Raw genomic sequence first — 25656 nt, forward strand, 5'->3', positions numbered from 1 at the left:
CTCAACGGCCAACAAAAATTTAGCTGGTCGGTGAGCTAGGCCCTTATTTGAGACAAAGTACCAATCTCTTTGACGTCTCTGAATGCTGGCTGTGTTCTCCCACATTTTTTGTCAACCTTGTGGAGGAGGGAGACAAGAACACGAGTAAGGCACCAAATCGCTAAAGCCTGTCTCGTTGGTCGACCGGATGTAATTACTGGAGACCGGAGGCATTGGGCAAGTATTAAGATGCTTAAGAGGAGGAATTGCCTCCAGAAATATATCTCTCTTATTGCATTATCTCAGCATAATTGCTCCATCATAGTTTCATGAGACGTGAAGGCTTCGGAGATGGACAGTGGAAATTTCTGTTAGATTTCATTCAAAAGAGGAAGAAGAAAAGGAAAAAAGATCAAGACCATAGAAGCTGAAAATCCCAAATCGCTTCCGCATATTTACGTGTACAGATGAGTTTTGATTAATATGAAGATTTAATTTACAAGACCTTTTCAAAAGCACCAAGTAGTCTCACCATTTTACAGCCAATCAAAAGAAAAGGATTACACGAATTAAAAAATGCTATACTCTCGTATTCTACTCTAATAAAAAAAAATGGTCGACAAAAATGAATAGCTCAATCCACAGAGCCTCTCTCTCCCTCTCCCTCTATCTCAGCTTCAACTTATATTAATGACAATATCTAAACCGTCCCAAAAGAAACTGTCGCGTACTCAAAGGGTTGCAGGTTGATCCGCTTGCCTGATACAACATTGCAAACTGCAGAAAATAGGGAAGCCGCGAGTCCAGCATTGACGAAAAATTCACGAATGCCACTCAATCTGTGCTTGCAACCCTTGCTCTTCTGTCTAGCTGTGCAGTTTTGCCCTTTGAGTCATCAATTGGACACAGTTCAATCTCCTTCGACTATGGTTTTATAAGAGGGCTAAGCCCATCACCCTCCCAACCCAGCTTGAGCATTTGATCCACGACTCTCACGCTCAACTGCAAGAGAGAGAGAGAGATTAAGATGAAGACATAAGTAAATATCTGCAAGGCAAAGGTCCTAACCATGGCAACCAAGAAGTCCAATGACTCTTTAACATTTGTATCAACTTTAGATACTAAAAGTGCTAATCGAATTATATATTAGATCAATTTCTTTCGCATCAACTGACTCTCGCATCAACTGACTCCCAGACAAGGCTCGGATGATCCAAACAACCTACACAGATCAATAAAGAAAGAACAAGTATCAAAGATGAGTTTTGCTTACTGCTGGATCAGTGAATATTATCAACTGCTTGTCCGCGGTAGACACCAAAAGATTTGTGTTGTCCTTGTTCAGCGCCACAGCTGTGATATCTTGTCCATCCACCAGCTTTAGCGTGTGATACACCTGCAAGATCAAATTGTAGATTAAATTCCAAAAGATAAGGAGAAACCGTGAGCTACTGAAAGTTTAAAGAACCGACATCCAAGAAAGCACAGAACAATTCTGATAGGATAAACAAAAATGAGCAACAGCTACAAGGTTAAAAATAAACTGATATCCAAGACCAGCTAGGGCATGATAACTAATTATATGCTGAACTGCATTTGATGGCATTGCATAATAGAGAAATTCTAGCTCTTAGAAACCCGAGTCATAGTTCGTCCTTACAGACCATATCTCCGCATTGAAATGGCTATGGCAATTGCATTCATGCTATTTATGTGATTACGTGGAGGGGACGGTGATAACTGTTTACCTACTTCCTAAACTTAGGTCAACACTAAACCTCATCCCTCACATTGTTGAAGCCAGCATCTATGGCATGACAATTAATGCGGATGATCATGCTAATCTCAAAATGGAAACTTATTTGTTACCTTAAGAGTATGGAGATCTAGGAAACAAAGTGACGATGACTGAATGTCTAAAATTTGACCAGTTTCATCCAACTCTTTATCGTTCTCTTCAAGGACAGAGGTTTTGAAGTTCAAATCCTTGTTACTACTAGAGGATCCAGAGTTTTCTGAAGATGAATTTATTCCCAGCAGAGCATTTTCCCCATCCATAGAAATCTCCATGCAGCTGATGTTGCAAGAAAGAGGGAGTTGTGCTGTAGCAATTGGTACACCATTGAGAGTAAAGGTGCTGAGTGTATGTCTTAATTCGTTCCAAGTCATAATAACTCCCTTGGTTGAAAGGGAAATAGCATGTGCCTCAACATCAGCCAATCTTCTGATCAACCGGCCCCTCCTTATTGAATGCAATAAAACATCAGATGAATAGGAACATGACACAACAATCCCTAGATCTGAGCTAACACAGCAGCAACTTATTTCCCTGAGGTGGCCTCGAAGAACATGTATTGGACCTTCAATACGACGTCTTCTGCTTTTGTCAGCCAAGATGTTTTGAGTACTGTTGGTGCTTGAAGTTGGTGTGCCTGCACTGGTAGGAAGATCCGATATGCTACTTGAACCAGTACCAAAGCCCCGATGAATCTTCCAAAGTAAAACTGTCGCATCTCGCGAGCCGCTTACAAGGTAGTAGCTATCTGGTGAAAGAGCAAGGCAAGTCACTGGAGCACAGTGTGCAATTGCCGTTTCTAGCGTTTTTGCTCCGTCAGAAGATATTACCTTGATACTATTGTCCGCATGTCCACCTTTTCAAAAACCAAAAAATTTAGGATGACCAAGGTTAGACACCTTAAGATAATATGTCAACAAATTACCATTTATTAGAGTAAGCCAAACATAAGGAACTCACGTCTATGAAAAAGCTGAGAAAGACACTTGTCAACAAATTACCATTTAAGAGAAATCCAATATAAGGAACTCAGAGAAAGATAACTCCACCCCCCACCCTCTCTCTCTGGGTCCGCCTCTCTCAATTTCAAAACCAGTTTTGGGAGGCTAAACATTCCGGTCGGAAGAAACGAAAAAATCAACTTTTTTGGAATATTTCACTGTATAAAAAAGCATACAGCTCCCTAAGACTCCAGACCCTGGCACCATTAAACCATACTGCTATTTGAGAATGGAGACCATTACCCAGCACATCAACAATATTGCAAGCTTGTCAGCTATCCAAAATCTCATCCTAGAAAGAATAACACAGTAAAGGTCCTTCTGTAGACTTTCCATTCATATGTACTTTCTCTTTCTTGAATAATACTTTCCATTCAGGCGCATGGACCACCGCATGGTTTTTCGAGTTCTAACTTTGGCAAAGTGAGAATGCCACTTTGCATGCCCAAACCAGTTTGGATAAATCACTCTATATGTCTCAGCGCAACACCAGCTTTATGCTGGATATTCTTAAGGGGGGCATTTTAAAAAAAATATTGTAATGTATTAGCATTTTTTATAGAAGCATCCTCATCTTGCGCACATTGGTCAGACAACTAACTCATTCTTGCCCACACCAGTGAACTTATTATCGATTCAACACTATATCTTTCTGATAATGGAAGTCATAATTTTCTGTGTGATGACATGGAAGTCTCAAATCAACAGGCGAAATGCTTCGTACACAAACATTTTCAGAAAAAGAAGACATATTGATGTCATTGCCAAGTAGTGCTTTCTTCACAACAAATTCTATGGTATACGATGTTCAAACATCAAGTTCGCATAATCTCTCTTCACTCGTAATTAAGCCCAATCCCCTGTAATTACCCTTGATAATGAGAAGCACACAACTATCTTAAGAAGTTCTTGAATTATTTTTACTTTCTTTTGCTCCGTTCCTCCTTTCCTTCATGTATTCGAAGCAAAGAGATGATGAAACCCTCCAGATTTTCGCATAACGTGATTATCCATATGAAAAAATGACATTTGCACAGATTGGTTACCCGTGATGATTTCTTTGTCAGATGTGATGGAAACTATTGCTGAGCTTCTAATTCCTGATGTTGCATATGCTAGTGCTTGGGGAAATTTCCATTCATCTGCACCAGGTCCGGCTGTCCCTTTGAACATGCGCATGAATGTTCCACCGGTGGAGTTTGTAGCAGCCCTTGCGTGCTGGAAGAGGAATGGAGTTCCTTGACCATCAGGTGTGTTTGGCTGCCATTTATGCTGTGCAACATGTGCCGCTGGAGCATTTACATCAACAATGACAACTGAATCTGAAGATGCATGCATTGCAGCCGCAGGTAGATTGCATCTCTCAGGTGTTGGGACAGTATAAGGTCTGACTTCTTTAGGGTTCCGAAATATTGTCTGAAAAAAAAAAGGTTTATGAGTGCCACTTAAGGCCATATCACTTATGCAAGATGTAAAAGAATTCACTTCGACCAGATTTCTCTATCTTCAGCAAACGAACAAGGTTCTTTTCTTCTAAATTTCAGCTCAGCCTGAAGATAATTTACTGCCCAGCCTACCAATTCCCTAAAACAGATCGGTATGAGTGCAGGTTTTATTTCCACATCCTGGAATTATGTCCATTGGATTCATTATGCTAGGTGGCATCTCCTCATTATATCTCTACTGATGGAAGCCTATTACGACATGTTTCTTGACAATCAAGAGAACTAACTTAACACCACCTGGCCTTACCAAAAAAAAACTTAACACCACCTGACTATCCTTCCTCCTCTGTTTAACTCACCTTCTCTCACAAGGAAGGCACCTTATATATCATTGTTGTAACAACCCAGCCCCTTCCACATGTAAGGGGCCAAACCCCAAACGTTAAAGTCAAGCGGAACCACACAAGGTGGTGACCATTTGGGTGTGGTTCTTACTTAGAATCACTTAAAAAGGCCACTCTCATCCGGTGTGGGACATCAGGATGTCATAATGCCAGTTTTGTATTATTCTGTTAATGATTTGGAATGGTCTTTTAAGCCATCAATACTGAGATTGAAAGGTTTTCTGGTTACCTAATGGCTAGTGCAGCCATGTTATCAGCCAATGCATGACAAAATCGCAATAAGGAATATTCACTTGTGTAAGCACTCCTGACATGCTTTAAAAAAATAATTTTGAAGAAAGAGCTGGTACATGACTAATCATTTCACAGTTACCAAATGATGCCATTGACATTATGCTTCACAAAAAATTCTATTTCGACATTCTACTTTTCTGCGAGCACAACCAAAACATGCATTAAGGCAGAAGTCTCTATTTCTCCACATGGATAATGACTCAGAATAATGATTTATAATCCATCCAACAGCAAGCAAAAGTAGAGCTTGATGAATGTATGCTTGAAACTGTTAGCAACTGGATTCATACAGTACATTCATACCAGCATGTGAATCTCAAAATGTTGCAGACCCTTATATCAAAGAGAAAAAGGTGCAGATTTTGGCACAGAAAGAGGTCATCTATATCTTTAAAAAAAAGATCCATTGGATAAGTAGCAAGAAGGTACTTACCCCCATACTAAATCATTTACAAGAGAGAGAATTCATAAAAACTAAAATCCAGGATAAATTTCTCAGTGAACTAGTATCACGTACAAACTCCATTTGCAGGCTTTTCATGTCTACATGAAGGAAAGAATGTCTATTTGACAATAATAAAATAGTTGTTACATGAGCACCCACAGAGCCTTCCAACTGGACAACATATACACTACGAGCCACAGTAATTTGCATTCCTCTTAGTGACAGAAAAAAGAGCAAGACAAACTAAAGGGAATTTAAGCTGCTTATTATAAGAATCATTTCATCCTAGAACAATGTGGCCATACGAGCAGATTGGAAAAAGCATCAGTATCTTACAGAACATTAATGATTAAGCAGCCTCCATAACCTAAATTTACTTACTATTTAGCAACATGTTTATGAACTTCAATAACTGATTAATTTTCAAAATTACTAAAATTACACTTTTTGATTTTGAATTTCCAATGAACTAAACTTGCATATTGCATTACTACGACCTTGTTAGAAACTAGATGCAACAAAAAGTTACAGATATTACTCAAGTTAATTTGAACTTTCCCAGAGATACGTCGTTGAGTCAATCATATTCCTTAACAGTCAATTATTGCAATTAATTATTTAGTACATAAAAACGACTAAGTGTCAAATGATCTTCAACAACACATGAAACGACATGGAAAGTAGGACATATCCAGTTAGGGTATCCTGAACCCCATTCATGCAAAAACATCAGCACTATGCCATAAACGCATCCCTATAAATTACCTGTAAATGAAGAACGTCAGCTAATGGCAGCCTCTTCATATGTGGTAGTGTTAGGAGCTGGGATGGCGTTTGTCCAAAATAAGCTATTTGATCTTGTGTAGCGCGCTGATGCACCTATTTTTTCACAAATGGTAGTATATAAGAAATAGAAACCACCATGGAAAAAAATATAAAAAGTAGAAGAACAAGATTATTTTACTGGGTCCGAGATCTTGTCAATATCGACTGCTCCTTCATAGGTGACATAGAAGAAGACATTGTTTGCTGATATAGCTTCCTTCCCACGTTGTTTATACCTGTAAAGATTCATAATTTTATGAAAACCTGGAGTTCACCTCAAAATTTTAAAAAATTTCATGTGTTCCATCCACAGGTTATATGATCGAATAGAGAAAAAGCAAAACCAAGAACAGAGAGGTCCAGAGTATACCCAAATATAAGATCGATCCACTCATGCAAATGTGCCGATACATGCTCACTTTCAAGAGCCATCCGATGCTTATGGATGAAGTCAATTGGGCTTTCAGCCCAAGGCGGAAGTTTCACTCTATCTGGTACCAACAACAAAACAGAAATCAAGAGTTATACTTTAGAAAATTTAAATTTGTGCCATCAACACATAATTCGGGTACATACCAAGCTTGTCCCCCATCTGCGTCGTACCAAAATCAATGCAATTCTCATTGGTTAAAATCTCCGGAAGGTAAAATAGCTCAGGAACCTGACGAGAAGGACATCAGCCGTTACTTACTCATAAAGCAAAGTTAAATGAACAGATTTTCATGTAAATCATGATATAGGGAAAAAAACATCTATAGAAAAACATACCAATTCCTTCACATCGCTCATGTCCTCAAGAACTCCATTCCAAGTAGCAGCTACGTCAAAAAACATTCTGTCTGCATGGTCAAACTTACCACCTTGCAGTTGAATGGACAAAGTTGTGAAAGGTTCAACCCTTACAAGATAATATAGCACCTGTAAAAGAAACATAAGCAATCATTAAGCATTATTTCACACTGCGTACACATTAGACTGGAAGCAGAAGATATGCACAGATGGCAATGAGATATATAGAAGTGTAAGAAAACAAGGACATTCAAACTCATTCACCAAAAGGGCCAGCAAATATACCTTTCTAGATACCTGACAAGTCAATTGGAAGGGAAGGTCATGAACAGTAAAACTTGGTTCAATTTATGCACGATAAGAAAGTGAAACCGCAGACCTTGATTACTGGACCATGTAAAATCCGGAAATCCAACAAGAAACAGTATGCTTAAAATTTGTAATGACATCAATCTCAAGGATCAGCAAGTGCATCCTATGAATTATATGCGGTACATAGATCTGCCATTTACAACTTCACCTGGTCATAGAACAATCAACAAATAATGTGCTGAACGAATCTTAGATGAGGTCAAACGCCTCATAGGATAGTTTCATTAATGGGCCATGAATTTTGAGGATAAAAGCAAGGAGACGAGAGCAATCTGAAGAGTTTAAAATCCTAATGCCAATAGACAGACGTGAGATGAAGCTTCTCATATGAAGCCAAAGAAATTTTGAATAAAAATGACTAGAAGGATAGTGAAATGAAAATTCCTCAACTTAATTTCTTGTCCCAACAATCTCATATTGGGGCATATAATCACCAGAGATGGGTAATCATTTGTGTAAGTAGGATGAAAGACACTAGATATCCTAAAATAGATGTTAAGTGGGGAAATAGACTGGATATAATATTTTGCGTGGGTTAGGTCAGTATAGTGCATCTTTTATTGCCAGAAGACTTGATCTTCGCATATGCTTCTGTACCATGGATTTCAAGCCCCATTGAATGGGGCCATCTTTAAAGGCAGGAGATATTAACGTTCTAACATAATAGCAACCTTGGTAATTTTTTAAGTGAGATAACAGCTAGGGTTAAGGAATAAAGATCCATTGGCATCAAGAATCAATAAATAAATAAAAAGGATAGGCATAAGAACAAATTATGGCAGATATGAATATTAAGAGGTAAGTACTACATTAATAATAACAAGGATAAGTAGACTTACTGTTCCAGCGCTGGAATAATGTGAACCATAATGAAATTTGGGGATAATGGGATCATCAAAACTAGAATATCTCTCTTGGAATTTTTCGAGCCGATCAGGGTTCAAGGCACCAACAGGCTGCAAAAAGATAATTCCCTTTAATGGCTCAAACTAAGTTTATATAGTTAGGAGAAGCAAAACTTCAAGTTTTCTCAGTCACCTTTGATAGATCTCGATAGGAAGAAGGATCAGAAAGATCCAAATTCTTCGAACTGTAATCCGCAAGAATCCAAGGAAAAACTGGATACTACAAACAAAAGAAAGGAAGTTAAGAAGCACAGAAGTTCAACAAATGGCAGTAGAAGTTCATTGTAAAATGTAAGAAACGAAAAAGGTCACCTGAGTGATGTCATTGTAACTGCGTCCTGCCAGGGTATTCAGATGCATTAAATATTCAAAGTTGCTAATCTGCAGGTTAACACTTTTCTGTTAGCATTGTCTTCCTATACTATGTATTATACACCCAAGTTGCTAATCTGCAGGTTAACACTTTTCTGTTAGCATTGTCTTCCTATACTATGTATTATACACCCCACTGCTAACAAAAGTGCAAGCATCAAACAAAATCAAGCTTTTCTATAAGAAAAGGCCAATAAAACCTTTCCACGCTTTCTCACCTCTCGCCTAGCCCAACGCTCCATCAGCTGAGTTCTCTTGAGAAGTTGTTCTGGTCTCTGTGATAAATATTAATAAAAAATTATAGATTGTAAATGACATGGGCATGGTAAATTCCAATCAGATGTTGCAACACAAGTTACAATAACAAGCATTAGTAAAGTGCCCTAGGCTGCGCATGGCAACCATTCTGTGTCCGGGAACAGATTATGCTCAGAAATGATTCTTTTTTATTCTGTTCTCGAAAACAATTTCTAAGCATTTAAAGGCGTTTGGTAACTGCCCAAAATTTCTATTCTTAGAATAGAAAAAGAACAGAAATGTGTTTGGTAACTACACAAAATTTCATTTTATTAATAATATTTTAATAATATTTTGATTTTTTTAATATTTCTTTCTTTTTTTTCCTTTTTTTCCTTTTTTTTTCCTTTTTTTTCTTTCCTTCCCTTCCTTGGCCATGGCCGGCGAGGGCGTCGCAGCCCTCGCCGCCAGCCTCGCCGGTCACGACGGCGAGGTTGGCCTGGCCTTGCCTGGGCGAGGCCGACCTCGCCATCGCCAACCAAGGCGACAACGAGGTCAGCCTCGCCCAGCCAAGGCGATGGCGAGGACCCAAGCGACGGCGAGGTTGGCCTCACTAGATCTGAGCGAGGTCAAACCTCACCCAGCCGTGGCGAGGCCGGCCTCGCCACCATCACCCAGGTGACGGACTTGGGTGGCGGCGGCGAGGTCAGCCTCACCTTGGCTGGGTGAGGGGAACCCTCGCCGGCCACCGGCGAGGGCGACCCTCGCCAGCCACAGGTGAGGGCCGCGACACCCTTGGCGAGGGCCGGCGAGGGCGTCGCCGGCCCTGGCCTGTGGCCGGTCGACGGCGGCAGTGGCCGGCGGGTGGCGGGCGGCAAGCCGAAGAACAACAACAAACCAAAAAAAAGAAGAAAATCAAGAAGAATCAGAAATGAAAAAATTGTTCCAGAATCAAGAAGCTACTTTTTTTTGCTTCTTGATTATGTTCCAAAACTGATTTTGGGAACAATTTTTTTGCAAAATTGTGCTTGAGCACAAAAAATTTAACAAACGGATTTCTGTTCCCAAACTGATTCTGGGAACAAAAAAACAGAAATTTTTACTATTTGGCACATTGCCAGACAGGCCCCTAGCATATCGAGAAACCCCACCCTTATTTCACTCCACAAAAATGAATGTTCAAGTGAAATTCGTCACACCTAGAGTACCTACCATGTCGCCCCAATCAGAAGAGGGGTAAAATAGAAAGAGAGAAAAGGAAGAGAAAGGAAACAACACCATATAAAGTGCAAACCTGGGTTGCAAGATAAATGTTGCTCAAATGAGGAGGATGTGCTTGAACTATGGCTCGGTAAGCATTTCTTCTACCTTCTATACTCTGTGGAAACGGGAAACACAAATTCACAATAAGCACAAACATCACAAGCTAGCCCTAAAATTTTGGAATAACATTGTATTTTTCACAACATAAATTAAAGGAAAGAGATGAGAGATACCCCGAAATCAAAGAAGAAATTCGAACGATCAACCATAAATAACTCCAGAGCACTTCGTCTTAACAAGTATCTGTAACAGAAACATATCAATAAGCATAAAATCAGCTGAGAAGCCAAAGTCCCAAGACCGAAAGGAACAAGAACTTGAGGCCCCCCATTTTAATTTGCATTAAAATAGGAATTTTATTAGGCTCACTGTCAGTGTAAAGAACTCTGTACACATTCACCATTGGATGGGTGACATGTGTACTGGACATAATCGCTGCATTTAGTAAAGATAATTACCGTAATATATCAATTTTAACCCTTTTTTCTCTTGAGCGAAGATAGCGGAATGTTAGCATGAGAAGATGGATGCAAAATAGACCCTAAGTCAAAGTGATGAGATTCTTCTAGACTAGACCAGTGTTTAGAACCATAACGGTTTAGGACTCCGCTTCACAGTTCAACCAGCTGAACAGCTTCAACAGGCTAGTTTGAAGAGCAATCTATGATTTGAATAGTCGATCAATGTAATCTAACCTAAATGTCAAACAAATGCACAGCACCACATGAAGGGATGCATTTTAATCTGGCTTGAGCCAACTCAAAATGATATGCAATTCAGCCTAATTTGCTTAGCACACACGTTTCATGACAAAAATGAAAGAGCTGCACAATGTTTGCTAAAAGAGAGCCAATAAGGCATTAACAATGTAGATGTTATTTGACCTTCGGCTGTAGATCTGATGAAGTGTAGATATCGGCCAGCTGTAATCCTTTTCGTCCTCCGTTGATTCAGATTTGTCTTCCATATCATCTGTGTAATTATTGTCCACAACATGCTCGACAATGAAGTTTATTCTCCTGGTTGTTATCTGAAATGCATAAATTTCTTCATTAAATACCAATGAAAAACAAGAAGGAAAAACTACACATCATTAGATTAAATTTCATCCTAAATGCGCCACAAATAATAACAAGATTTCCATATGAAACACTGAACATCTACGACTGTAACAAAGCAGCAAGAACTGCTACTTTTGCTAGGATAGATTTTCGGGCTCAAGCATTATGTAGCACAGAAGGCCATTTGCTCATAGAAGGTACACCACCCCAAATGCAAAAGCAAAATGAGTTCAACACCCAGCCAAATTGGTAGAGGTCACCCCTTCTTAGGCAATAGACTCAAGTTTGAGTCTCACTGTCCCCTCCCCACTTCATGTAACAAAAGAAAAATAACCAAACCACGAATCCTCTCTAGACCATTGCCTACCTTTGGAGTTCCCCCAAAAACCGATAATTCTGGTTACTTTGGTTCTTTGCCTCTGCGACTCGAAGTCAAAGCAAAGAGAATACCAATGCTTGCAATAATCAAATCAACACAAAGTATAATTTAACTTTTCTGACTCAAATCATTTTTCCATGCAGACACACATACACACCACACTCATTCCCATATAATTAAACAGAAAACACACGATATCCTGATATGCAGACAGAATGCTTCGAGTAAGATCTAGAACGCACTTGGAAGGTTCCTCGTACAACCCTCAGAAGTCGGACCATGGATGAAGGAAGCTCAAGCACAATTCTTTCATCCACTTGACTAGGCACGTAGCCAGGAGCAACAGCAGACGAACTTTGAACCAAGTCTTGCTCACTACCAAATTGAATATCACTGGATTCTGCCACCACCTGCAGGTTTTGCTGTGCTTTTCCAGACAAACTCGATTGGTTTTCGTCACTTGGATCCACATTACTGGTTTTACCCTCGATATTGTCTATTTCTGCCTGTTCGTCATCCTCATTCTCAAGCTCCATTGAAATTGCATCAGCTGTGAGAGCTGGAGCACCAGATGGATCCATAACATTCTTTTGATCTAGTTTCTTTACAACTTCATCATGATCAGCAGCAGCACCATAATGGTCACATCCTTTGTAGTTCCTTCTCAAACACTGTCTCATCCTGGAGGAGGTTTCCATGGAATCCAACTTCCAAAAAACCTACCCAAATTTATATCAGGTCAATCCTGGACTTCAACAATGAATTTGACATAAAAAAAAATAGAGAGACCATCAACAAATGAGATTCTAAAAGAAGGCAGAAGCTATAATAGTTGTCAACAATAGATAATGAGCCTGATACTGTTTATACCCTAGCAGAGTTGCACAAGCGGTCTCCAAATGGTGCAAAAAGACTGTTCATCTCTATCAAACAATGGATGAGTTTGCGCCATCCATGAATTCCAGCATACAGGTGATGCCTAGCGAATTGATCAACTTGTGCACGTCGGTCAACCTAGAACAGCAAAGATAGCCAAGGTAAGACTGGCATGCACTGCCACAAGACGTGGGAAAATCAGCAGAACAAGCGGTGATCATACCTCTGACCGTTGTATATTTCTTGCTAGAGCAAAACTTGCAACAAGAACAGCAACGAATTTGTAGGTTAGAGCATTAAAGTCCTTCCCATAGACTGATTTTCTGTCAACTGATTGAAGACATTCCATCCAGGCAATTCCCATTGCTTCAGAAAGATTCCATCTCCTGACCCGCTCCATATCACTCACATTCCTACGCTGAGCAGATGTGGCCATTGCTACAGCACTGAGACCCCTCCCTGAACCGATTTTTGCATTACGCTCAAGATCACGTGCTGCTGCCAAGGCGGCGGCTTTTGCAGTAGCCCTGTCCTTCAGAACAGCTGGTGATTTGCTAGGTACCTCCCCAGTATGTTGGAAGCTGGAAAATGTTTGGAGCCTAGCTGTTTTGCGCTCAAGCAATGACGAGTCACGCTTGAGCTGAGTACTTGTTATCGGAGCCGGAGCATCACCTCCAGCTGCTCCTGCAGCAATCATTGCCAATGCCATTGCAGCAGGGGGTGAAGCAAAAGCAGCTGCCCAAGAAGGAGAAATCATGGAAAGAGCAGCCTAAAAAATTACAAACAGACATTAATAGCTGGCTTGGTGCATGTAAATTTAGGCAAATACTCAATAAATCGTGCTATAGAAAGCAAAGGGATAAGATAAAGCTGATACAACTAAATGAAGAGGAAGGCATTTTCTTCTTGCGCCCTTCGACAAAGCAAAAGCCATCAAGTTGAAGAATCATATGAAAACTAATTATGAACAAACAAAAGTAGCAATAGCACATACTCCTCAGCATAATCAACAAAAATCAATGGCAAACTTTTTGGAAATCCCAATTGGAGTAAGGGAAACTTCAGCAATTGTCTGCCGTAATTATGATTGTTTGCAGAAATGCAAAAATAACGATAGGAAACAATAAGAAAGAGACTTCAGAAAAAGTGTAGCATCAACGCCCAATATCCCCATTGGCCCATCATCATATCTCTTCATTTTCCCATCAACATCGTTTCTCAGAGGCTCCTGGATGTCGCATAGAGTAATGGCATTTATTTCATTACCTAGGGAAAACCTTTCTCATCGTGTTTGCTAATGCAATATTAAAGCATGAAGATGGTGCAGCAGCTAAGCTGCCAAAGGACAGTCTAGCATGTGGAAATTTTGCACTGGCTTCAGTTTTAGGGGAAACTTAACTTGCATGCAAATGCATGCCTTCACCTCACACAGCCAAAGAGAAAAAGGAACATGCACTTGCACGAGTGATTGATACTATGGATGATTTCAACAATCTCCTGCACCATACTTTATATTTGCTTCCACTCAGATGAAGCAGAAATTATGCTAATCAAGCACATACATTGTTTACGGTTCAAGTAAATATGCGATCAAACTTTGAGCACTGAATTTTAAGTGTGGAGTGCTGAAATGCAAAAGTTGAATCAGTTTGATGTTGTGTAAATTTAGCAACTGATTATTAACAATTTGAAAAATCCAAATATTTTATTGTAAGCTGATTGTTCGTTTAAACAACTGATTACACCTCCTAAAAGAACTTCAGTAAAGTTTGATCTATAAAGCATGTACAAATGACAACTAGTATAAGAAGAGCACGGAGTTTCTTTTTATATAAATGCAAGAGCCACCATCTCCATGGCCTCCGTTTTTTCAGTCATGAGCTTCAATAATAACATTGTCAGCACACAAATGAAGAAATAAAGAAAATTTTACAGATTCACACTACCATGTCAGCCATTGCAGTTGCCGCTGTCATGCATCATCCACCACTTCTCATCCCACTAACAACATTAACCCTTGTCTTATTCATCTAATTGTCCACCCGATCACATTTGAACCATAACCGTCATTGAAAGCGTTGACCGTTTGGCAAAAGAAGTGGTGTCCGAAAATGCATCGAGGGCATACACATTTTACAGTTTTGGCATTGCTTCAAAAATATAGGGATAAATGGTTAATGTGATAACTAGTATTGACTCAAGCCAACTTAGTGTGTTCAGAATAAATTATTAAGTAGGCATGCTCCTGCTTAGCTATTAAGTATTTCTTTTATAAAATTTTCCTAATAAGTATTTCTTTTAAAAAAATTTGCATTTAAGTAGTACATTATTCAAAGTCATCATACAAATTGAATACGCTAACTGCTGTGTTTCTAATTTTAAGCAGATAATGAAGCTATCAAACAAGCTCTTAGTTTTATGGGACATTCTAATTCCTGAATTATCCCGAATAGTCCTTGCAAGTATCTTTGCTCAGGCAAAGATGCTATGCAAGTTGCAATCAATAGTTAGGCGACTGTACTATGGCCCCATATAATCATCATTATGGTCCCCAGAAAATAGGGAAGAAAAGGGCTGCCACCTCACTGGTGAATGGTTCACGATTACCTCTACAGGAAGTGCATCGGCTGCCAAGGCACGATCATCAACAATTAGAGGGTTCAGACCATCAGCAGTTGCAAGCTCATGTATTCCAGCCAAGAGTGGTCGCCACCTCCGCAATACTGCAACAAATGGAGGTACAATAGCCTCAAGATACTGTTTTCGAAGAGGTTGTCTCTCCCTGCCCACTGCATGCCATACCTACAAGGTTCAATGCCAAAAAAAAGAGTCAATGACAACGCCGAAAGGGTACCACATTAAAAATTTGAGGGAAAGTTACCCATCAAAGCAGGCCGAACTAGAAACTGACCTCAGAGTATAGAACACAAGAAGCAACCAGCACCCGTTGCCTTTTGGATTCCGAAATTGGCATGTTCAGAACTGGTGAAAGAACACTGTACACAAAAGCCCATGAACTTCCTTAGAAATCATAAAACATACATCCAAAACAGCAAACCTTATCGTGTTCCATTTGGATAAAAAGGGCAAATTATCCGTGGTTGGTAAATTTATATAAATATTGGTAACTAGCAAATGTGGTTGGTAAAAATAATGTAACCCGCAACTTGTTTACCTGGCAACTCCTTGATAAGTTACCAATGATGTTAAAGTATTTACCAACACTAACTTTTTTTTTTGGGTCAGATTTACCAACACTAATTCAGTTGTAAGTTATTGACTTGTTTTCAAATTTGCCATCGAAAACAAAATCTTACCAGCCAAATTAGTAATTTGTAACTCTTCCAACTTAGATTTATTTGATTCGCTTCCAATTTACCAACATGCATTTGAATTTACCAACTTGTGGACGCTTTTATGGTTGTAACTTGCGAACAATTCATTAAGGTGACCACTTAAATTCAGTAGTAAGTTATCAACTTATTTTTTGATGTACCATCAGAAACACAATCTTAACCATGTAATTAGTAAGTTTCAAAGGAATTTAGCAATTCGTATTAATTACCAAGCAATATTCGAATTTCTTAAGGTGGGCCAATTAACCAATTTTAGGCTGCTTTTCCAGCCATAAGTTACTGGCAACTTAATCATGTAACTAATTTAATTTAGTAGAAATTACCAACTTTTTTTATTTTAAACATTTGAAACAAAACCTTACAAGACCAATTAGTAAGTTAGAAAAGAATTTACCAATTCGTAGTCAATTACTAACATGCATTCAAACATCCTGGCAAACTTACGAACTTTAGGCCACTTTTACAACTATAAGTTACCGGCAATGTATGGTATTTACCACACAATGATTTTACTATTTTCAAATTTCCTAGTATATTATTGATCGTTATAAAATTTAGGTTTAAGTACAATTCTAATCTTTCAAGTTTATTATTTCGTACATTTTGGTCCTAAGTTTATTATTGTGCAATCGAATCTCTAGCTATCTCAATTTGTGCAATCAAGTCCTTCCGTCAATGATCGTTAGTAACACCATCAAAATTGCTAACATGGCGTCACACTGACGTGGCACAACATGGACCTATGGTGTTGATGTGGCACCAAATAAGCTCCACATCAAGTAAACACAAGCAAAAAAATATTGTGAATCTACAAACATGCATTCCAATTCACTAAGGTTTGTCAAAAAAATGTCAAATTTAATCAAGCAACGGGTATTTTGAATTTTGAAATTTTAAATATTAAACATATTTAACAAGTAGTTCTAATTTTGAAACTCATCACATATATAAATCTATGTTTACATTTTAAATTCAACCTTTCAAAGTTGAAAGACTAGAACAACCCACACCATCCAAAGCACCCAAGCTTTACCGAAATTGTCCTTATATTTTATGAAAAATAAACCTAACCCCAAGACTAGAACAACCCACACCATCCAAAGCACCCAAGCTTTACCGAAATTGTCCTTATATTTTATGAAAAATAAACCTAACCTCCCTCCCTCTCTCAGCCCAGCACCACTCCCGTCACTAGTTGCAGCCAGCAACTGCGGAGACAACCCTAGGCCACCATCTAGACAACCCCACCATGCCGCTAAGCATCGCTGAGCCACCCACATTGATTTGCCCAGTCCTACCCCCTGCATCACTCACCACCACCCTGCCCCTCACCATTCCGTAGGTCAACAGCCTCACCCGACCATCTATTGTCCTCGCTCATCCGGGCTCGCAACTTCTACATGGGACGTCACAAGCTCCACAGAGAAAGAGAAGGGTTTCGAGTCTTGCCAATATAGGTGTTGTCATTTTCTTAATCTATTGGACAAGTATTATATAAATTATGGTTGATAATATTTGAAATGGTATAGGTACAGAACTACTAGATAATATTCAAGCTGATGAAATTCCCATATTGTAACAAAACCTGCAACCCAAACCCAAGATTTGCACCATCTAATGTTTAGGACACACAGTTAACACAATGAAGCTTTCAGATAATTGGTGTTGCCACATCATCATTATAAATTTCCATAGAGTTCAAGAACAATGCTTCAATTTTTATGAAGTAACATGTGAAGGCAAGAGCATTAGGACTTAGGAGAACCCTTTTCTTTCCTTCTTTTTCTTAAGAGAACACAAGTAAAAGTCAGGAACAATCCTGCAGTGCTTAGGAAACATGAAAAATTGTATTTTCTGTGTACCTCCAGAGCAAAGCTGAGCGTGGTTTCCGTGTTGACATTCGAGAATTGCTATCTAGAGTCATGAGGTTGCCCACCATGCGATTTGATGCATCTGATACACCATCTTCTATGCTAATATTCCTCAGTAGCATACTATCTTCACCATCATCCTCTTCCCTCATTGAAAGAAGGACCATTCTGAGCATGCATAAGAATGGCTGATCACTGTCTAGTAAGTGGTAGAGCGCTGCCATTCCTCCCATACCAGTGCCTGATCCTCCGCCAATACCAAGACCACCCCCAAGTCCAGACTCATCCAGTAATAGAGCTTGAAGCATGGCAACTGACTTCTTTACCAATGGAAGTTCAATCCAGTTTCCATTTGCATCTTTTTCCAAAGCAGACTTCCAGCATTCCCAGCCACTACCTCCACCGCCAAGGACAGAGGCTTTTGACGGAAGGCCGACACCATACCATAGCCGGCTCCTAAATTTCCAACCCTCCGCTAAATCAACTGCACAGCTGCCATAAGACACAAAAGCACAGGAAACAGATTCATAAGGCTCAGCTGCAGCTGCAGCAGTCAGACGCTCCATAACTGCAGTAGATATTTGACCATTTGCATCAGCCATAGAAGCAAGCACCTGAAAGAAGATAATTGCCGATTCCACAATAAGATAAAGGAATGTGTCCACAAAATAACAGGAAAGATACAGAAAACTAATTAACGACAGTACTCCTTTTCAGCGTACACCGAGGTAGAGAACTACTATTCACAAAAGTAACAGGAAAGCTGATACACTCAGTAAAGGTTCCTCCTACATTTGAAGAAAAGAATTAGGAAGGATTCTTGCAGCATGACTTCTTACATTTTAGTAAAACATAAAACTAACAGGCAAATGGTTAGAAGAATAGCTCGTTTTCCCAGACTTTCCAACAATTCACTTGATTTATGGAAAACGATTGGATACGCAGCTTTTAATAAAAACTATTCAATTTCACAAATAAATGAAAGAGAACGGCGCAAAAGAAAATAAGTACATAAACAGAAAACATATACAAGTGAAAATAGACCGTTTGTTCTAGCAAATCTTGACATAATACATACATCAAGAGGGAGTCCAGCAGAATCACTGAACAATGATCGACGGTCATCCATAGGTTCTGATGACTCTCCAATATTTGTTGATGAATTTGAGCGATTACCCAATGGAGATACAAGCGAAAGGGGAGAAGGGGAAATATCAGTGGCCCTTGATGCATTAGATAATTTGCTTTGCAATCGTAAATGATCTTCAACGAGCATCAACATCACTATTGCATTCTCTACAAGAGCCACAGAGAGCTGTGCAGCATTCTCTGCTTCCACTTTTGCCTCTTTTGGGGATAACCCCTCGGCTGCAACACCAGCAGCTGCTGCGGCAATAACTTGAGTCTGTTGCACAAGTGACACATTTAGGAAAGATGTTAAACTTTTCACCCTATTTTTCATCAAAAGGTCTAAAGCATATATAACTATGCTAAAGGAACAGCAGCACAAAAACATTATCAGTGAATTCCACAAGTGGCATGAAAAACCAAAACAGAATGCTTGAGACAAGAGACTGAGGATATGGCATATCACGTCACGTTAATTAAGGAGGTCTTTCTAGTCAACAGATAATGACTGACTTCAGCTTATCAAGAAAACTTAAATGCAATGATGAAACAAACTTCTAGGCTTTACCTGAACTTGTAATTCTCTAGCAGCAAAGTCCAGCAAACCACCCAGAAGCCTTCTCTTGAAAATAGGCAAGGATTCCTCACGTCTTCAGAGAACCATGAAAGTTACACATTGCATGCAAGGGAACCAATAAGTATGATTTGACAAAAAAGATAACTAAGTGTTTTGTTATTAAACATATTCAGGCCATTTTCCATTTAAGTTAAATCATACAAGCAAATTAGATTACCCTATATTAGCATGAGATGTGTTCAATCATAGCTTAAGTTAAACCAGTAAGATTTTTCTTTGATCTACAGTGACTAATTTCTGTCAGATAATGAAAACATATAATCTCGGTCCTGTACAATTAAAAATGAATATTTAGTGCACTTTACACTAACTCATTGATGATTTTCCTACTCTTGTAAGCTACATCACAAGACTGAGAAACAATTTGTTTTTTAAAGAATAATACACATTTCATAAATCTTGAATTGCAAACGAGTCTAGAATCACCAATAACTAGATAAACGTTTGAGAAGCAGAAAATTACTGAATAGTTAATTGATCGATTAAAATGTGTCAAGACCACTCCCTACCAATGAAGTCAAACCAAAAGGTGAAAACGCAGCTGCATAAACAGAGCATTGTGACTTTATGCATAAGGTGTGAAAGTAAAGTTATTGCTGCCATTAGCAACGACACTAATTTGTCATTTCAAGGATAATCAACCGTAAATCCTCCATTTTAGATACTTAAAAAACAAAATAAGTACGAAAGCAACAACCAGAAAAATACTGATACCTAATTCGTTGATCTCCTGTACTAGAACCACCAACTATAGAGAGCCATTCAGCACAGTGAATTGTAGCTTCAATATCCTGCAAGAGAAAGAACTACTAAGCAAACTGCACAACTGAAACTGCTTTAAGTCATAAACATGTAAAATACACAAATCCACCAGTCAACAAAGAGAAACACTCGTCTCTTGGTAGCAACACAAACAAATCACCTCGGCATGCCATCTACGTTACTATAGTTCATGGCAGGCCATTTCTAAAGCACAACCAACCAAGCAAGTCATAAAATAGGTTGCCTTGCAACACAAGTATGAAAATATCATTGATGAAGCTTTACAATAAAATAAGTCACAATCCCAGAACAATCAAATATTCTTAGGAAAAGATTACTTTTATAATAAACTCATGTAAGCGTGCATCTAGGTCAGATGTCCACATCCTAATTCACTGCCCCAGAGTGAGAAAACTAGGGTAAACCATGTGGACTATCAGCAATTTATTGGGTTGAGGATTCTATGGTTAGGGAAGAACTTTGGGCTTGGAATGGGTTTGTTATGTAAATAACAAAGAGCGAAGAACAATATTTTCTGCAATCCCTCCAGTAATGCTCTGCCTTACTTGGAGGGAGAGAAATGTGAGAGGTTTTGAGAGTTTAGAATCAAATTTCTTTGATGTACAGAATAGATGGCAACATGTTTTGAGTTATTGAGTTCCCATAAAACCACTTTCCAATTTGGATAATAGGTTAGACTTTGAAGTTTCTTCTTAGTTTTTGTTACAGTTGTAGTACCGCCTTGGTTCCTTGCTTATTGTTTCTTTTTCACTTTGAAAGGGTAAACGTTGTTTCTGCAGTAAATGAAAATTCGAAAGTAAATCACACCCTAAATAAAATAATGCTTGACATCTTAATTTACACTTATGATTTGAATGGAATTTAACTTTTTTAGCTACATGATGCTATTTGTCTGATTTGAACCTGAAGGAATAAGGGTATATGATGTTATGGTTCTTTTTTGCATGTGTTATGGCATGGTTAGGGGAACTGATTCTATGAGAATTGTGAAATTAAATTTGTCTCTTGATCAATTTTCAGTTTGGAGTTTTCTCATACATTCAGTATGGTGAAATTTTAGATAGGACCTCACCATCCTTGTTAACAAAGCAAGTTTGACTACCTTGATGGTAGCCCCTTGCTACATTTTAAATACAGTACACGACATTTATTGAATTAAACATCTTGGAGGGAGTCAAGTAAATTAAAGAATTATCAGAATTACAGTTTAACCAAAGAATCTGTACATACTCTACAGCATAAAAGGCCTAGCTGTGGTGATCATTCTAGTCAATTACTTTGGCATACATTCAAGTCAATCTTAGAAAAGGGTTCCGAAAATGGAAGCAAATTTCATATATTGAAGCTATAATGAAATGCCAGTCTTTGGCTGGGTCAAATTAAGTAAAGAACCGCCACCTGGAACAATAAAGATCCAGTATTCTGTAAGCACAATGTGCCAAAGTATGCCAAGAAACAACAGCAAGGATGCAACTATCAAGGACCACTGGCCCCAACACTGAAAAATATGAAATGCCATACAACATCAACATCAAGAACCTTATATTAAGTTGGAAAAAAGAGGTATCATCCGGTTATATAATAAGACAAACCTTCCAACCATCCTTCTGGCGCATTGAATACTCTAAGATGATTATCAAGAAGTTGTGTATAAGATCCTCTATATCTCCTAAGCTTGGTGAAGTAGAGTGGTTAACGGCACCCATCTGAAAAATCAAGTAATTATGATAGGCATCACCTCCCAAAGAGAAGGCATCTCTTGAAACAAGAAATAGTGAACTAGAAGTTGAAAATATGTCTTTCTGAATACTGAAAATTCTTACATTCTGCAAATACCTACATCTTGCTTCTTCAAAAATAAAATAGAAAATATAACAGAATTTCTTGTCAGCATGCTAGTTATCTGGTGCAAGCATGATAAGTTAAGACTGCTTGTCTAGCAAGCAACTTGACTGAAATAGCCAATAGTACCTCATAATTGGAGATAAGGATTTCAAGGATCCACTCGGGCCATTCCTCCATTGTAATCAGACTATTTCTATTTTCTGGATGACTGCAAGCCAAAAACAGAAGATCCTGAAATCGTATAGAAAAAGAAAATTGCTCAGGCAAGAGAATCAGAAACACTACTTTTTCTAGAGGATATCATCGACTCTTCTAGGAAAACAATGGGGGAAAAAGATTTAAGAAACACTGTGAGAACACCCAATATGTTGCATCTAGCCAGCAAGTAAGGGATAGAAGCAACTTGCTGGAACATCTTGAGCTGTTAACAACCAAAAATGGGCACAGGTTCAAGATGTAAAGGAAGAAAACCTAAAATCTAGTCGTACGCTTCTTGTATCCAGCGATATATCCAGTGAGAAGAACTATCAAACTTTGAACAAGCCTTTGCATAGTGTAAATCAAACAGAAGAAGACCCACCGCTGTTGAACAGCTCAAGGAATCATAGACTAACATTAGACTTGCATAATCTCGATAAAATTGCATTTATCATTTGCAAAACCCAAGCTTCTAGCTCATATCCAGCAAGTATTATCCTAGTTTTTGATATAAAAAAAAGTTTTCTACCTAATTAAGCAACAAAAATAAGAGATGAATCTTTAATCCCACCTCATTCAGCAAATAGATCATTTTATCTTACCATAATTTGCACCAATATAGGGAGTATGACACTAGAAAGTGAGTGTTGGCTTCCTAAAGAGTAAAGAATGATAAAATACTACCCACTTGCCCAACCTTTAATAAAAATTCCTCCTCAGAAGAACTAGTCCAACGATTATCGTCAGGAAGCACACAAAACAATTATGTATGTTCCTCAACAAGCTCACTGGAATTCTGAATATTAAAACTTCCATGATGTAGGTTCAAGTAAAAAACTTACGGTTGCACGGACAACTCACACAAGCTTAAATACCATCAAAGGGAAAAGAAGCCAAAATGACTAGGCCATTGAGGTGAATAAAGTATACACGAACGTTACCTGCATGGCCCTGCTCTGCAAGGACCTGGAAGTGTAGGGAAGTGACCGTAAAAGGACCAATAGCAGCTGGGAGTGCTCAAAGCGATGACCAGAGTCATAAAAATTAAGCCCATCATCTGTTGAAGAAGCATTTATCTGAAATGAAAAAAGATGTTCAAGTAAGCAACTCAAATTCATATGCCATACCTATTGCTTATGTTAAATAACCTGATATACACAGTTAAGATAATCCGACCCTGCCTGTACAGGGTGTAACATATATTTTGACTCAAAATGTGGACATGGTGGCAGGAAAAAAAAATTGTGCAGCTGAAAGTTCATTTCACAACCCGAACTCATCAAGTAGTATTTCAGGCAGAGCTCTCTTCAGTATCATACCAACAATCGATGCTTATGATACAGAAAGTGCTCTTGAGCTTGTAGACCAATTACACATCTGCACGAAATCTACACTAGCAGCAAGGCTTTTACTTGGACTCGACAATGTTTTCAGTGCAACTTTCATCTGGTTTATATCTCTAATTGGGGACATCCGGAAATGATAGAAACCAGGACGGTTGTACTTGATATGTCAGAATAGATAATACAGATCTTATTCTCTCCGACCTAGAATATAACAGATGGCTTCCATCATAATCACAAGGATGACAATTTCTTAAGTACTGAACATGGGGTGACACCATGATAATAAAGCAAAGGGAACACAAGGACAAGCATATGAAGACTTGAGAAGAGAAAGGTAAGAATCCACTCAAAGCAAAAAGGAAAACAGATATTTGACTACCAGATGCAACAAACAAAATAAATTTTCAATTGCACACTACTCCAGTTGCACCATATCACACAAAAAGGACAGCCTGTCAATTATGATTGCTCATGCTAATCAGGAGCAAAAGCCTTTTGTTTCCTGGTTGTCAAGCCAAGGGTATATTGCCTACTTTACAAGGATTTAAAGATATTTTTTTGGCTAGATAACTTTTGTATTCGCATATCTGGGTGCTTTCTGGCGAGTTTTTGGAGTACTCATTATTGATGGACCACCATTTTCATTAATAAGAATAATATAAAAGAGGTTTTCTATGCAATACCGAGGCTGCCAGCAGAGCCGTGTACACATTGTTAGTCAGTAGCCTGTTGGGTGCTGCCTGAATTGCTTTTTGTAGCGCAAAAAGCAAAAGAGAAACTCTATCATCAAACATGGTACTGCCTCCTTCATGTAATCCACTACCCATAAGATTAGTCGTCATATCCGAGGGAGCAGGAGAACCAAAACTCAGTAGTCCCAGAGATACCAAAGCACCTAATAACCCAATAATTGCAACAACTATTCCATCCCTCTTATCAACATTGTAGACATTATTCCTCGCATTATCAGCGCTAATTGATAAGGTTATACCCCCCAAATTCTTCAAGAAAGGATTTTCAGACACGGATATCATCCTTTCAATCTTCAAGCCTGAAGAAACCGGAGTGCCACCACTACCAGTGGGGGAATGATTATGATGCTTCTCGTTTGAAATTGCTTCATTCACTTCCAGAGCACCTACTTCATTGTCTTGACTAACTTCAGAAAACCCACTACTGCTCGCCAGTTGCAGTCCAGGAGGTGAAAGACTTCCATTATTTTCAGACGACAACTCTGGAATACTCTCATCGCCAGCTTTTGTTTCCCGTTGCAACAAAACAAGAAGGGTTTCTATGCCACCACATGCTATGAATGCCTCAGCAAACATGTGAGCTCTAGATGTATTAGGCTGTATCACCAATCTGTAGACCAGATGCAACACCCTGGCAACCTGAACAGGTATTACAACAAGTCATTGTACAAATGAAACATTTATTTCTAGGACATATTACAAATGAGAAGGATTGCCTTTGTAGTGAATCGTAAAGTCAACTACGCAGGACATAATCCAGTGGATGAGTAACGCCCAAACTAACACTGCCACTATCAAGCAAGACTTACCACAAAAGTGTCAAAATACAGATTATTTCATGCTAGCAGGGATAACATGCTACTTTATTCGACAAAGACCAGAAAGATTGGAGATAATCAGATTTCAAACCCAACTACAGATGAACATCAAATCACCATTTTTCCTGCTCTAACACTAGAGTACTCATTACGAGCAATTATCTCCATGTTACAGTGTCAACCAATAAAAAGAATGGCATGTCCAGAAACTTTATCTGACTATTTATCTAAGCAAACAAAAAGAGAGGGCTTAACAGTGAAGGTAGCATAGAAAAGAAGAACTTGACCACAATGTTAACTTGAATTGAGGACTATCAATAGGCAGAAACTGTTGCTCGTTGACAGTTTTTACCCAGTCGACTCAAAACTTAATTTGGTATACTCAATAAATTAACGTACAAATCAGTACTCAACAAAGAG

General features: G+C 38.7%; 1 protein-coding gene across 2 annotated transcripts in view; it reads right to left on the minus strand.

The window, feature by feature from the left end:
• Positions 1 to 433: 433 nt before the first annotated feature.
• The window catches only part of LOC115691799 (BEACH domain-containing protein C2), a 31725-nt gene continuing 6502 nt past the window's right edge, over positions 434 to 25656 (minus strand). For both annotated transcript variants that reach the window (XM_030618534.2, XM_056318089.1), the window contains exons 4-32: positions 24350 to 25057; positions 23262 to 23396; positions 22249 to 22353; positions 21870 to 21983; positions 20209 to 20285; positions 19426 to 19507; positions 18808 to 19134; positions 17721 to 18343; positions 15414 to 15498; positions 15110 to 15304; positions 12726 to 13271; positions 12497 to 12640; positions 11869 to 12345; positions 11071 to 11216; positions 10360 to 10429; positions 10158 to 10241; positions 8845 to 8901; positions 8567 to 8635; positions 8388 to 8474; positions 8189 to 8305; positions 6957 to 7106; positions 6765 to 6849; positions 6559 to 6679; positions 6328 to 6424; positions 6129 to 6242; positions 3822 to 4191; positions 1849 to 2630; positions 1253 to 1375; positions 434 to 981 (exon numbers count right to left, since the gene is read on the minus strand). In XM_030618534.2, coding sequence (XP_030474394.2) covers positions 904 to 981; positions 1253 to 1375; positions 1849 to 2630; positions 3822 to 4191; positions 6129 to 6242; positions 6328 to 6424; positions 6559 to 6679; positions 6765 to 6849; positions 6957 to 7106; positions 8189 to 8305; positions 8388 to 8474; positions 8567 to 8635; positions 8845 to 8901; positions 10158 to 10241; positions 10360 to 10429; positions 11071 to 11216; positions 11869 to 12345; positions 12497 to 12640; positions 12726 to 13271; positions 15110 to 15304; positions 15414 to 15498; positions 17721 to 18343; positions 18808 to 19134; positions 19426 to 19507; positions 20209 to 20285; positions 21870 to 21983; positions 22249 to 22353; positions 23262 to 23396; positions 24350 to 25057 — 6168 coding nt within the window. In that variant the 3' untranslated portion in view covers positions 434 to 903. The remainder of the gene's footprint in view (positions 982 to 1252; positions 1376 to 1848; positions 2631 to 3821; positions 4192 to 6128; positions 6243 to 6327; positions 6425 to 6558; positions 6680 to 6764; positions 6850 to 6956; positions 7107 to 8188; positions 8306 to 8387; positions 8475 to 8566; positions 8636 to 8844; positions 8902 to 10157; positions 10242 to 10359; positions 10430 to 11070; positions 11217 to 11868; positions 12346 to 12496; positions 12641 to 12725; positions 13272 to 15109; positions 15305 to 15413; positions 15499 to 17720; positions 18344 to 18807; positions 19135 to 19425; positions 19508 to 20208; positions 20286 to 21869; positions 21984 to 22248; positions 22354 to 23261; positions 23397 to 24349; positions 25058 to 25656) is intronic.

The sequence above is a fragment of the Syzygium oleosum genome, unplaced genomic scaffold, assembly GCF_021117445.2.
Source record: "Syzygium oleosum isolate NSW1041296 unplaced genomic scaffold, Sole_v2.1 Sole_v2.14, whole genome shotgun sequence".
Taxonomy (NCBI): Eukaryota; Viridiplantae; Streptophyta; class Magnoliopsida; order Myrtales; family Myrtaceae; genus Syzygium; species Syzygium oleosum.